The sequence below is a fragment of the Nelumbo lutea genome, chromosome 2 (genome assembly GCF_056320005.1).
Source record: "Nelumbo lutea isolate HS-2025 chromosome 2, American lotus-T2T, whole genome shotgun sequence".
Classification (NCBI taxonomy): Eukaryota; Viridiplantae; Streptophyta; class Magnoliopsida; order Proteales; family Nelumbonaceae; genus Nelumbo; species Nelumbo lutea.
The window spans coordinates 68,547,806-68,563,148 of NC_142685.1; the positions used below are offsets into that span (position 1 = coordinate 68,547,806).

Consider the following 15,343-nt stretch of genomic DNA (forward strand, 5'->3'; position numbering starts at 1 on the left):
GACAACAGTTTTTTGAGGCATGCTCTCCTCCAACAGATGGTTGGAAGAAGCTGAACTTTGACAGGAGTTGTGTGGGTAATCCATTAGAGATGAAAATGGAAACATTATTGCTATGCACTCCGGTCTTGTGGAGCAGGGTGATGTGGTAAGGGCAGAGTTTCTAGCTGCAGCATATAGGGTTGAGAAGGCTAAAGAGTTGGGTATTAATAGACTGATCATCGAGGGAGACTAAAAAACTGTGATAAAATGGTTGCGGAAAGGGGAAGGGGTGACATGGCTGTTGACGGATGAATTCCAAAGACTTGAATGGATGTCAAGGAACATGTCAATCTAGGTGGGATGGGTTAGGAGATCTGCCAACAGTTTGGCAGATAGCTTAGCAAAGCAAGGGGTTCAAAGAACACATGTTTTTGGCACATTTGTAATTCTGTTCCGGGGCAGCTTACTAAAGCTGGCTTCTTTCACAACTTCTTGTTGTATCCTAAAGTTTTCTAATGAAATCTTTGCAAAGTTATTGATCAATATATATATATATATATATATATACTCTTGGAATATTTCTCTCTCATATTACAATCTTCTCATCATCTTCTCTTTTACACATGGTCTCTAAACTTCGTTTCTGAAAGAAGAAATTGTTGGATGTAGAGGGAAGGGAAAGAAGGCATCTATAGGTGAGGTATTTTACTCAGTTGATTATGGTTTCATTTCTAAAGTAAGTTGCTTTGACAAATGTACAAGGACCAAGCCATCGATAGCCTTGTTCTTTAAATTTTCTGACTATGGGTACCTACAAATGCAGATATAAAGACTGGAAAAAGGGATACAAATTGTTTACAATACAATTGTTTAATTTGATTAACTATGATTCCTTTCCTAAAACATGATTTGGATGAGTAATGTCTTCTTCAGTTGGATTTTTTAATCTGGCTGGTTACAGATTACTGTGAAAGAAGAAAAATGAGGAGATTTGTAGCCCAGGAAGCGTTTGTACCAAACATTATGCCTGTAAAAAGGAGGGATATGATGTTGTAAAGTTTTTTCCTCGTATTCTGTATTTCTCATGTGTGCAAATTTTAGATATGAAAAGAAATGCAAATAGAATTCTTGTTTAAAGATTTTTTTAGTTGTTTTGGTTTGCTCTGTACATTTATTTATATATGTTAGAACCAAAGGTTTTTCTCCTGCCTCTTTGCATAGATGTAATCAAGGGGACCATCTTCACAGTCTCTTGTTTTCACATTTAGTATGTCTTTAAGTATCTTTGCTGAAACAGATTTTACCTCTGATTCTTTGTCTCTGTATTTACTTATTTTTGTGGTACTAAATAGGTGTAAATGGTTGCTCCTTGAAGACAGTGGAAAATCTTGAGGTGGTAAGGGGCATTCCTGTGGAAAGAATGATGATAGAGACAGATTCACCATATTGTGAAATCAAGAATGCTCATGCTGGGATTAATTTTGTAAAGTCAGTATGGCCTTCTAAGAAGAAAGAAAAGTATGACCAAGATTGCATAGTTAAAGGCCGTAACGAACCTTGTTTAGTTCGGTATGCAGAAATACTTCCCTCATGGTGCCTTATAAATTGGATTCATTTCCTAGCATTATTTCCAGATGGATATATTATTCTCTTGGAATTTTGTAAAGAAAACCTATATAATTTTCAAAACATTTTGATTATTATGTCTGAATGTTTGACATCTGTCAAGAACCATCCTTAGCAGTAAAGATGGATTCTATGCAGGGCTGGTTTTCACCATAGTTTGCCACATTATATTTACAATGTCTTCTTTGATCTCATATTAATGATACCACATCAATGAGCATCCCAAAATTCCAAATATCAATCATATATCTTTAAAATGTTTCCAGATATGAAAGGAATGCTTGCTTGCAATAACCATCTCCCAGAGCATGTGCAAGTGTTTCCAAATTTTCACAGCTACTTGGACTTGTTCATTAAATGGATGGGTCTGACCACGTGGACCTTGACCTCCTTTTTATGTGCCTACTTGGATCTATTCCACCAAATGATGTTTCTCATTGTTTGGTCCATCTCCTCGATAATTTTTCTCCTTTGCTCCAACACCTTTGCCACCAATGCTGGAAGAAACAAAAGTGGCAAGAACTAAATTTGCAAAATGTGTAGCACTCCTGACTGAAGTAAATGTCATTCCCTGGAAAGGAATCTTTCTTCTGCTCAGTGCGTCGGACAAGTTCCCTTGAAGCCATACCTACATGTCTATTGACCTAAAGTTATCTTTCACTGAGAAGGCTTAGGTATCTGGATAAGTCTGGCACCCCTATGTCCTAAGGCATGTCAGTTACATCAGTTGAGGATCTTCTCCCAAGTCTCAACATTAAAGACCTTGTTACTCATAAATAATAATAATAAATAAAATTAAGACCTTGTTATACAAAGACTAGAATATGCCTCGTGCCAAGAATCACACAAGAACATCTTATTTTTTCTTTAGGCTCCGTTTGGGAAGAGTGCAAGTGCTGGTTCAGTGCATATAATCTCCCACGAGTGTATACTTGAGGTATTGTGAAGAGGTGGTGTTTGCATTAGTTGTGGTGTTTCTGGTATGTGTTTCTTCAGCCCATGTATTGTTCTTGCTGTGGCATCTTGGTTGCAAAGATCATAGTTAGGTTTTCACTTACCTTTGTTGGCATATGAGAACTCGTTATCAGTCCATGTTTGAGGTGTGTTAAATTACTTCTGTGGCTCTTATCCTTAGTTGAAATTAACCTTATTGCGATATGGTTTAATCTACTATCTACTATGTTGAAGCCTTGGGAACTGGTTGTAATTGTTGCCTTCAAGGTGTTTGATTGCTGGTCTATGACAGCAGTGTTTTGAAGTTCTTTCTACTGCGTCTGTGTTATTCTTTTGGATCGAATGGCTCAAGTGCAAGGGTATATGTGGTGGTCTGGGAGTACTGCTGAGTGTTCAGGACCTATTTTTTCACTGGTTAGTTGACTGATTGGATTGTAAAGACCAGTCCACTGTTTTTTGATGAAGACAAATCAAGTTCCGATCCTTGGTTTAGGGTGTTTTTTGTTAATTTTTTCAGGGCAGTATACTGTTGTTTTTGGGGTTTCTTTTGGTGGTCTTGTCTGGTGTGTTTTTGGACACCCTGCAGGTGTTTGATCTTTGGTCAGTAAGGGAGGATGTGTGGAGTTACAAAGGAGTGTTGTTACTGTTTGTCTTCAGCCCTTGGTTTGCTGCCAATTACTTGCCATTGTGGGATAGTTTTAACATCTTATGGACATCATAACCACTTGTCATTGAGATATTTCAACGGCTTTAGAAGGTGCTATCACCTCTGCAACAAAGTAGGGCATATTGAATCTACTGAAGGAACAGTTGTTGGAAGGATATGGTAAGGAACTTCAGCAACATGAGGAGACCTCAATCACTCCTATTAGCTTTTGTCTCCAATTAAGGTAACCAGGTCTCAGGTTTCCATGCGTCTACCCCTATGCAGTTCCCTTGGATCATTGATTCTGGGGCAGCGGGCCACAAGCCATATGGCCGGTAAGCCAACATTATTTTCTTCATATCATTTGCTGTCAGGGAGAGATAGGGTGAGGCTGGTTGATGATTTTCATTCTATTGTTGCTGGTCAAGGAACTGTATCTTTCAGGTGGAATTAACTTGAGCTATATTTATCATGTTCCTAAATTTCCTATCAATCTTTTGCCGATTAGTAGTATTACCCAATCTTTGAATTGTTTTATGATCTTTTTTTTCCAATTCGTGTGGTTTCTACGATTTGACTTTGGGGAGGATGATTGGTAAAGGATGAGTGGTGGATGGTCTATATATTTTGGAAGATGCAGATGGTCTAACGGCAAATACTCCTACTATAATGAATTAGTCTTCCAGTTCTTGTAATGAAACCTAAATAATGTTATGGCATTGTTGCCTTAGTCATCTGCCATTCTCTTCTTTAAAAGTGTTGTTTCCGGAATTGTTTGAGTCTATGACCTTGTCATTTCTTGTTAGACAGTTTTGTATGCCCTTATCTCCAATCAGTTTGATGTACTTATGACAATTATTGTAAATGAATAAAGTACATATTTGATTCATGTTCCTGTGGTGTGTTTCTGTGTAATACCCTTAAATCGAACATTTATGAGACTTGTGTTGGTTTAGAATATTCACAGCCGTTGGATAAGTCTGGAGAGATTCATCCTGCTAAGGCTGACACTAATGTGCCGCCAAGTTGGTTGGGGTGGCCTGTCTCTACCACCAGGGTGAGACCTGAGGTACATGCAGTGTAGGATTAATTGAATCTTTGAACCGAACAAGATTTTCAGCATTGCCCTAGACCTTGGAGATTGATGGTCAAAACTGGAAAGTTACACCTGACCCCTAGACTCGATTATGATACTGCACTAGGTGTCGGATTGTGCTATCTTTGATATGACAATCAGTGAGATCCTTAGCAGGGTCAAAACTTGGGTATGTTGGGACAGTCTGAGAATTCATCTGAGTGGGTGATCATAGTGATAGGATCAACCCCTTTGTCGGACATATGTAATGATCAGGGATGCACTCTCTAATGGAAACCAAGACTGCCGGCAACTGATTTCAATCGTTGAGATTTGTTTTGCAAAATATATTTTATATGAGATATAAAAGTATATATATTACGGTTTTTAAACGTTTGCAAAATGTTTTAATTCCCGGGATCCATGTAAGTGGAGAGTGTAGCGCTGTTCCTTGCAGCCGAGGGAGAGGTTCTCTCTTGTCGGGTAGTGTTTGATCATTACGGGCTGAGAGGTTAAGTGTAAGACCATTGGGGGTAATACCTGATGGGCTAATCTTACATTTGCCCACAGTCCCTGAGTGTTACAAGGTAGCTTGGCCCATGGACCACTTAGAGTAAGTGTTGGGCCCATAGAGCCCATGCGATGGATTTCAGGGGGTGCACTGTCAGTTGGGCAACAATTTGGAAGGCCAAGTGAGCACATAGCCTTATTGGGCCTAAAGCCCATTTCGAACTGGGCTGATTTGATCAGCTTAATAAGGGGCGAATTCTGATATTAGATTACCAGATAGGATTGGGTCTTAACCCTATCCACTCAGAGAGTCCAGACTTGAATGTGATTCAGATCTGGAAACCTCCTAATAGGATTAGGAGATGGCTGATCTAATCTGCAGATAAGATAAGGATTTACCCTTATCACTTAAGGGGAATTCTGATCCGAATATGATTTGTATCAGCAACTCCTAATGGGATTAGGAGTTGATCCCTTTAAGCTTATAAAAGGAGGAGGGGGCGGCAGCCTTTAGAAGACACATATTCACATTCTCTTCAGAGCTGAAATCACAGAAGAAATAATTCAGTACCTCTGTGCAAATTCTTTCTTGCCGCCTCCTTCCTGCCGCCTCTAGATCTACCAGTTCGATCTCCTCTTGTCAGTAGGAGTGATCAAGATTAGATCTTGATATCAGTCCTTTGTGAAAGGGCTAATTAGAAGTAGTGCTCACGTGCTATCTAGTTGATTCTTGCGAAAGATCCGGTTCTTGTGAAGAACGCTGCTGATTTTGCTTCATTTTGCATTGCGCCATCTTTAGTGGGAGCAATTTTTGGTTCCTTCCTTGGGTGTGAACACCTCAATTGGGAGATACTATTTATCCGTATCAGGTATATCCCTCTCCTACTGTTTTTGTTCAGATCTGGTTCGGTTCTTGGTTCAATATTGATCCTTGAAAAATATGATTTTTCTAAAATAGGGAATACGATTCCCAATAGGATGAAGAAATTTTTTTGAAATTCACCCATTCTATTCCACAAGATTCGGGCGTCCATACGATGGATATCTCATCCCTTCAGTGGTATTCGAGCCAGGTTCAAATCTTGAACCGAATTGGATGAAATCTGAACTTGCGCAAATGGGCAGAAGGCGTTCTACCCGATTTGCGCAATTATAAGGTTTTTCTAGAAAATTTGTTTCCAGTTGATGGGCAATTAATCTAAAATTAAATTTTATAAATTTGATTATTATTTATAATTGTTCTTTATAATTTTCTTGATTTATGGGCTATTTGTACACATGGAGATCGAAATCTTGATTGGCGTAGGGAACCTGCGATTTTGCAGTTTCTTGTTTATTTTTATTACATTTGGTCTGTAATTTTTTTTTTTTAATTTTTAGACTAAATGTATAGGCATTCGATCTGATGTAATTATAATAGAAATTAGGTTTTCTATTTATTTTATTTTGGATCGAAGATGGCGGCGCATGGAAGGAGATTTCGCAGATGGGAAAATCGCTATCTGCGATTTGCAGTTTATGAAACTGCAAACTGTGATCTAACCTCTGTTTTACAGGATGGATTGTGCGAACAACCCTATCTGATTGATTCTTGATTTTCTTTTATCAGTATTTAATTTCAGATTAATTTCTTGAATTAAATTTTTAATTAAAGATCAAACCCTAGACCCATTCGAACCAGATTGGTCCAAACTGGTTGGACCGAATCTAGGGTTCGATCAAGGCTGAATGTTAGCCCTATTTCTCCCACTAATGGGCCTAAGGATTGCTAATTAATTGAATATTTAATTCGGCCCAACCTGTAAAGGCCCAGTTTTAATTTGTTAAAGTTGCTAAAAGCCCACTTCGCAGATAAAGCTATATGGATCGAATTGATCAATCCTAATTTCGGCCCATATACCTAGAAAATATTAATGGTTAATATTATGGGCTTTAAAATGGGCTTTACAGATATTAATTGATTGGATCAATTCTTCCCTGCATGTGATGTATGGATGTATGATGTGCTACGTTTATGGGCTATAAGTGCTTGGCCCATGCTGATTTGAAAGTGGATCTTGCGCACACCATGGCTAAATGCACATCATTGCCATGGTGTCCCTACTGGTTATTGGATGACCTCCCTCGGTCGTTGGCCCCACACCTCATGAAGAGGATACATGCGGAATCCTAACCGATTTTGGCCCACCAAAATCTGGCTTTATGAAAGTCAATGGGAGCCACTTTGGTTTGACCTAAATCAAACTATGGCGTAATTTTCCGTTCCCTCCTACAAATATGACTGCATGTGATAGGGAGATTCATGTGATGAACTCTCTAAATGCCTTCCATCATTAGCATGAGGATGGGTCATTCAGTAATGAGGAAACGCACCAGAAAATGGGCTATCCATTTGCTATCGGGCTTGTCTGAGTGTTTCATAAGATGATAGGGGCGTCATAGATCGATGTGGGAGGGGCTTCACCAGAAAATGAGAACTCTCTCACGGTACTTTGGCGTTTACGAATAGGATGGGTGAGCACTCACTGGACAGAAAGGTTTACCTGAAAATGACTTTGAACCTTGTTTGACAGAGGCCAAAGGGAAAACTCATATGATGAGTGGATATGATCCTTCACAGAAAGGTGGTGGGGTTTTGCAGCTGAAACAGTTGGCTCCATGCACCCTATGTTGTTTCCCACATTTTCAGAGACAAGTCGCTGTCTCCATCACTGAGATGGGAGGGAAATCTCAGAGATGAACAAATGGGAATTGAACATAGATTAAAAGTCATATCTATATAATGAATATGAATCAAATTAGGTTGTGGACTAATGCTTGTTATTTTACTAGAAAATGGCAAACGGACAATTTTCAAATCTTCTTGACAACAACAAGCTTAAGGGCCCTAATTACGCTGACTGGTACCGTAACCTCATGCTGGTACTGACTTCTGAAAAACTAGACAAAGTTGCCAAAAACCCCGCCCCAGAGCGTCCAGGTGATCGGGCTTCTGAGGCCTACATAAGGGACTACCTGGAGTGGGAGGAGAACTCCCTGGCCCGCTGCTATATCATAGTTTCTCTGGACAATCCAATACAGAGGCAGTTCGATCAGATCGAACTGGCCAAGGACATATTGGACAGAAGGTCTTGAAGTAGTTCATGACCGCTCAAATGACCAAGGGACAACAAGTGCATGACCATTGTCTTCGGATGATGGGATACATAAACGAGCTGGAAGCCCTAGGGTCCGGGCTAGACCACGTCACCAAGGTAGACACCATTCTGAATTCTCTACATCCGTCCTACAATCAGTTTGTCATGAATTATAACATGAATAAGCTGAACGTCAGCTTACAAGAGAGCTCAACAATATGTTGCAACGAGTTGAGGAACTGATTCGTAAGGATGAGCCCGTCGCCATGCTTATGGAAGCAGGGAAGTGTGGCAAGAAGAGGAGGTCTAAGAAGAGGCCCTAGAAAAAGGGCAACAAATCCAAGAAACAGAAGGACAAGGCATTCGATGCCTGTCACCATTGTCCCCAGACCGGCCACTGGAGAAGGAATTGTCCTGCCTACTTGGAATCCAAGAAAGGTAATCTTGAATCTGTGTCATAGAAACCAATTTGTTGGTTACTTCTGCTTCTTGGTGTATTGACTCCGGGGCTTCGACTCTTGCATGTAACACATTGCAGGGTTTCAGAATAAGCAGAAGACTGAGTGAGGGAGAGGTGACGCTCTTCTTGGGAACTTCTGCAAGCATTGCAGCTATGGCCATCGATAGTGTAGAATTGTTTTTTAGAGAATGATCACTTGTACTTAAAGATTGTCTTTATGTACAGAATTTAAGAAGAAATTTGATTTCTGTTTCAAAATTGTGTGCTGATGGATATTCTGTTTTCTTTAGTAATACGATTACTATTAAAAGAAACAACAAATTCATCGCATGCGGGGAACTGGAGAACGGTCTCTATGTTCTGCATCCTTCTCTACAATCCAACATAGCCGAAACTACGTCGTCTAATGTTCCCAAGAGAACTCGTGATACCGTTAGTCCCACATGCCTGTGGCATTACCGTCTTGGCCATATCGGTAATGACCGAATCACAAGGTTGGTAAAGGATGGTCCTTTGGATTTTCTAACTGTAGAAGTTCTTCCCACCTGTGAGCCTTGCCTTCGTGGTAAGATGACAAAATGGCCATTCAGCGGCAAGCCTGAAAGATGTATGGGCACGCTTGACCTTGTACATAGTGATGTATGCGGGCCCCTGAATGTTAGGAATCGTAACCAACACGTATACTTCATCACCTTCACCGATGATTATTCGTGGTATGGTTACGTGTACTTAATGAGACACAAGTCTGGATCCTTTGAAAAGTTCAAGGAGTTTAGACAAGAGGTCAAGAAACAGTTGGGGAGAGAAATCAAGACCCTTCGATCCGATCGAGGTGGCGAGTATCTCTCTGACAAATTCAGGGACTACCTAAAGGTCAACGGGATAGTATCGCAGTTAGCTTCCCTGCTACACCACAACTTAGCGGTGTTTCAGAGAGGAGGAATATGACCTTACTTGATATGGCCCGGTCACTTCTCGCACACTCGGAGTTACCCACATCTTTTTGGGGATATGCATTAGAGACTGCGATTTACGTGCTGAATAGGGTTCCAACCAAATCGGTTCCGAGCACTCCATATGAATTTTGGAGCGGAAAGAAACCAAGTGTCAGACACTTGAAGATTTGGGGTTGTTCGACACGTTAAAAAAACGAGCCCAGACAAATTGGAATCCCGAACCAGCCGTTGCCTATTTGTAGGCTACCCCAAAAGCTCTATGGGCTATCTATTCTATGACCCAGGAGAACAGAAGGTGTTCTGTAGTCGGAATGCCCATTTCTTGGAAGAGGATTACATCCTAAACAATCATCGTAAGGAAATTGTTCTTGATGAGGAGAGCTCAGGAGTAATGGGAGATGTCCCACATGTTCCAGGTATTGACCAACTTAGAAGATCTACCCGGGTATCCAGGCCACCAGTCCGTTATGGTTATGACTAGGATAGTTAATTGGTGGAAGCCTTGACTAGTGAGGAGGATTCCCTGACTTACGCGGAAGCTATGTTGGACATAGACTCTCTTAAGTGGGTAGATGCCATGAGAGCTGAGATGGACTCAATGGAGACCAATGGAGTCTGGACTTTGGTAGATCCGCCCCTTGGGGTAAAAGCAATTGGTTGCAAATGGATCTATAAGAGGGAGAAGGGCCCCGATGGCAGGGTTGAGACCTACAAAGCTAGTCTAGTGGTGAAAGGGTACACTCAGAAAGAGGGCATTGATTATGAGGAAACCTTTTCGCCTGTGGCCATGCTTAAATCCATTAGGATCCTGTTAGCTGTAGTAGTATACCATGACTATGAGATTTGGCAAATGGATGTCAAAACTGCATTCTTGAATGGACATCTTACTGAAGATATCTATATGCAGCAGCCGCAAGGCTTCATAGCTGCGAGTCAGGAACACATGGTATGTAAACTAAATAGATCCATATATGGACTTAAGCAAGCTTCTAGGAGTTGGAACATCCGATTTGACTCTACTGTCAAAACGTTTGACTTTGAGCAGAATCCGGATGAGCCCTGTGTTTACAAGAAGACCGGTGGGGATAAGGTTACGTTCTTGGTTCTGTATGTGGACGATATCCTACTCATTGGGAATGATGTGGGAATGTTGACCTCGGTCAAAGTATGGCTTTCATAGCAATTCTCCATGAAAGATCTTGGAGAAGTGTCTTATATACTGGGTCTTCGACTCTATAGAGATAGATCGAAGCGGATAATAGGATTATCCCAATTTGCTTACATTGACAAAATAGTCAAAAGATACAGCATGGAGAACTCCAAGAAAGGAAATGTTCCTTTCAGGCACGGAGTCACTCTCTCCAAGAAGATGTCTCCCAAGACTTCTGGGGAGATTGATGGCATGAAAGACGTTCCCAATGCCTCTGCCATAGGAAACATCATGTATGCCATGCTGTGCACTCGTCTTGACATTGCTCAGGCAGTGAGTGTAGTAAGCAGATTTCAGGCCAACCCAGGGCAGGAGCACTGGACTGCTGTGAAAAATATACTTAAGTACCTTCGAAGGACAAAAGAGTTTTGTCTAGTATTCGATGATAGCTCACTACAGATCCAAGGGTATACAGATGCCGATTTCCAGTCGGATCCAGATGATAGAAAGTCTACATCTGGTTACGTATTCACGATAGGATCGTGTGCTGTTTGCTGGAAAAGCAGCAAACAGGGGTCCACGGCGGATTCCACAATCGAAGCCGAATACATTGCCGCAAGTGAGGCTGCCAAGGAAGCCGTGTGGGTGAAGAAGTTCATCCAAGAGTTGGGAGTAGTTCCATCCAGTATATCACCCATCCCGTTGCTGTGCGACAACAATGGGGCCATTGCTCAGGCTAAGGAGCCATGAGCCCACTCAAAGTCCAAGCACATCGAGAGGAAGTACCACATACTGTGGGAGATTGTTGGTAGAGGGGACGTCCTGATTCAGAAGGTAGCTTTAGCGGAGAGTGTTGCAGACCCATTGACTAAGCCACTCATACAGAAAGTGTTTGAGAAACACGTGGAAAGTATGGGACTCCAGCTTATTCCAGATTGGACCTAAGTGCAAGTGGGAGCAATCGAGTCTAGGGGTCAGGTGTAACATTCCAGTTTTGCCCATTCTTGGTTCAAGATTGATCATTGAAAAATATGATTTTTCTAAAATAGGAAATACAATTCCCAGTAGGATGGAGAAAATTTTTTGAAATTCGCCCATTCTATTCTGCAAGATTCGGGTGTCTATACGATGGATGTCTCATCCCTTCATTTCTCCAGTGCCCAACCTGCCTTTCCAACAAGTATTGCTGAACCACCTTTCAACCAAGCAACAAGAGGGCATTCCTTCCTTTCCAGATTGTCCACTCTGATGTCTGGGGCCCTGCTACTTTTCTTATCAAAGGAGATTACAGATTTTTTATAAGCTTTATTGGTGATTTCTCTCACTATACTTGGATCTATTTGTTCCATTCACAAGATGAAGTTCTAAAGATAATTCAGAATTTTCAGAGAATGGTGTTTACACTGTTCCATGTGGAAGTAAAAATTTTCCACTCTGACAATGTTTGGGAATATTTTCGGAAAGATGTGACTCAATTTTTTGCTGAAAATAGGACCATTCACTAGATCTCCTATCTAGGGACACGTTGGCAAAATGGCATTGCTGAAAGAAAAAATTACTATCTCCCTGAGGTTGCCTGAGGACTTACGTTGCATATGCATGTTCCTAAGAAATTTTGTTCTCTATCCATATTTGGACCTTTGGCTGCTGTTGTTTTGTTCATAATTTATCCCCATCTTGTGGTAAGATTGATCCTCAGTCCATACCTTGTGTCTTCCTTGGGTATCCCACTATCCAGAAATGGTATAAGTGTATGACCACCCTTCTCAATGAGTCTACATATCCATGATTGTGTCTTTCTTGAGTCTTTAGTCTTACGTCCCCCCCTCCCCCCCTCTCCAAGGGGGAGAATAGTAGCTTTGAGGAGAGACAAGTTCATCTCCCACTTCCTATTCCTGAGTCTCCTACTGTGCCTACTCATCGTACTTTTGTGCATGCTCTTGTTCAACACATGTATTCTTTCTCTTGTTCTTGCTCTTGTCCTCATAGCCCGAAGGACCAACATACATCTCCAGAGATGGGTGTTCTTGAAACTACACAACCTGAGCCGTTGGACTCTTAGGAGGTAAGCTTGAAAGGTAATACTACTCCCTGTGAACCAGGTATTGTTTCTCCTTGGGACCCCTTTTGTGATCTTGATGTTCTAATTGCCCTTTGTAAAGGGACTTGGTCATGTACCACTAAGTATCCAATTTCTCACTTTACTACTCTTGATGTTTTCATTGCCTTCTAAAGGGACTCACTCGTGTACCACTAAGTATCAAATTTCTCACTTTACTACTATTGATAATGTATCTTCCTCTTATTGTACCTTTTTGTTTGTTATATCTCTAGTGTCCCTATACCTAAAATGTTGCAGAGGCCTTGGGTTTATCTGAATGGAAAAAATGCTATGTTGGAGGAGGTGGTACCTTCCTAACGGTAAAGTACTAGTGGGATGCAAGCGGGTGTTTTCTGTTAAACATCGTGCTGATGGGTTTGTGGAAAGGTACAAAGCTAGGCTGGTAGCAAAGGGTTTCTCACAGACATATGGAGTTGACTACACAGAGAGCTTCGCTTCTATTACCAAAATGAACCCCATTCCTGTACTATTATCTCTTGTAGCTAATTTTGAGTGGCAACTACACCAGATGGACATTAAGAATGCCTTTTTGAATGGTGATCTTGAAGAAGAAGTATATATGGTTCAGCCTCTAGGGTTTAGCACTAAAGAAACTGAAGGGAAAGTGTGTCGTCTCAAGAAGTCATTGTATGGGTTAAAGCAATCTCCAGAGCCTGGTTTGGTAGATTCAGTAATGTGGTGAAGTAGGTGGGTTTCAAGTAGTGCCAGAGTGATCATACACTCTGTTAAAATAGATGGAGATTGGATTGTAGTCTTGATTGTTTATGTGCATGATATTACCATCATTGGAAACTGGGAGTCAGAAATACAAAAGCTAAAGAACTACTTGGGGTCGCCGTTTGGTGTCAAGGATCTAGGTCCTTTGCAGACACACCAATTGAGAGAAACCATAGATTGGGTGAAAATGAGGCTGAGCCTCTATCTGATATAAGGCAATTTCAGAGGTTCATTGGTATACTTTTGTATTTATCCATGACAAGGCCTGATATTGCATATGCCATGGGATTGTTAAGTCAGTATATACATGCACCTAGGACCACACATCTGGCTGCTGCAAAACAAGTCCTAGATGTCTGAAGAAGCATCCTGGGTAAGGTATCTTGTTTTCTAAACATGGACACTTGAGGGTGGAAGGCTATACAGATGCTGATTGTGCTGGATCAGTGGAGGATAGAAGGTCCAGAACTGGTTATTGCAGGAGGTAATTTAGTGACATGGAGGAGTAAAAAACAGACTATTGTGGCTGGATCTAGTGCTAAGGCTGAGTATAAAGCCATGTCGCATGGTGTGGCTGAGATTTTGTGTATCAAGAATATCATGGTTGAGTTGGGTTTTAGTGTTCCTATACCAATGACATTGTATTGTGACAACAAGGCTGCTATCATTATTGCCTACAATCTGGTTATGCATGAAAGGACGGAACACATTGAGGTGGATAAACACTTCATCCTTGAGAAGTTATAAAGTGGTGAAATTTGTATTCCTTATGTGAACACAAGTGAATAGCTGGGAGATGTATTCACTAAAGGTGTTACTTGTACCCGATATATTGATCTTTGTAACAAACTGGCCATGATAGATATATACTGCCCAACTTGAGGGGGAGTATTGTCAGGTCAGGGGTGTTCTCTTTATTTTTCTCTTTGTTTGTAACTAAGGGTATACGTGTCTTTTCTCTCTCTGTTGACACTCTGATATATAAGACAAAGTGGGGCAACCGCTGTTCAAACTTTTCTCTCTTCTTTCTTCTCTTCTCTTCTCTTCTCTTCTCCTCTCTCCTACCGAATCATACTACACTAGCTTACCTGAAAGGCTTCAAAATCAACCATTCAGATTTAAGAAGCATTTTGTTTAGAACCACTACCACTATAATAAAAAAGAAAGGAGATGGGGGTTGCACTGATTCTCCATTAGCCGTAATTGAAAACAAGAGGATGTCATGACTTTAGGGCCCAACAGACACAGGAAAATTAACAGGTCCTTGGACATACTTGAATTGGTGGGATGGTGTTGGTGAATCTGGAATGAAAAGGTTCAATGTAAGCAACTGTTTTCCATCCATCAAACTGAAGGGGGTTGGTCAGATTTGGAATAGATTGGCTCTGTTAAAAAGATGTCTGCTTGGAAGATTTGTTGGGGCAGTCCTGGATGAAGAGTTTGTTGTTTCTTGGGCATTGCAACATTAGAAACTGGTTTAGATGTTGCAAAGGTTCTTAGATGGGAATGGTCTCATCTATGTTAACCAGAGTTCTGTATTGACTGATTGACACTGGCAACTGCCTGTATTAGAAATAGCAATTATATGCTATTGGGTTGGATCAATGTAGTGGGTATTCTACTTCATACTTCGTATGTCTAGACATTTATAGTGATTGGAAATGTTTGTTGTTGCTTTGTTTCTGTTGACAAGAACAACGTTTTATGGAGCTTCATTCGATAAGCAAGAATTGTTATCAGTGTCTAATTGGAATGCAGTACCTCTGGAAATTGATTTGGTGTGTGCAGGGGAAAATGTTAAATTAGAATTGTGATTGAAGGTAAGGAACTCACAGTAGATGAGTTTGAGTAGGGAGATAATTGAGTAGCAGGTTATGAGTGTAAGGAATGTTGTTACAGGAAGATAGGGTTATTAATGGTATTTCACATTTTAAGGAGGTACAAGTGGTTGGAGGTGGGAAATCTTTTGAAGTTGATATTGTGGAAGATATGGGGAGTGTTTCTTGATACA

At 40.8% G+C, this 15,343-nt stretch overlaps 1 protein-coding gene across 8 annotated transcripts in view; it reads left to right on the plus strand.

The window, feature by feature from the left end:
- LOC148871374 (TatD related DNase) overlaps window positions 1–15,343 on the plus strand; it is a 36,585-nt gene that overhangs the window by 11,481 nt on the left and 9,761 nt on the right. For 5 of the 8 annotated variants that reach the window (XR_016107816.1, XM_088972441.1, XM_088972443.1 and 2 more), the window contains one exon: window positions 1,332–1,548. Coding sequence is in view for 5 of the 8 variants with exons in the window: in XM_088972441.1 (XP_088828567.1) it covers window positions 1,332–1,548 (217 nt within the window). In the remaining 3 variants the exon portion in view is untranslated. Of the gene's footprint in view, window positions 1–1,331; window positions 1,549–2,476; window positions 2,586–15,343 lie in introns of all 8 variants that reach the window. The other 3 variants (XR_016107818.1, XM_088972444.1, XR_016107817.1) reach the window with 2 other exon arrangements.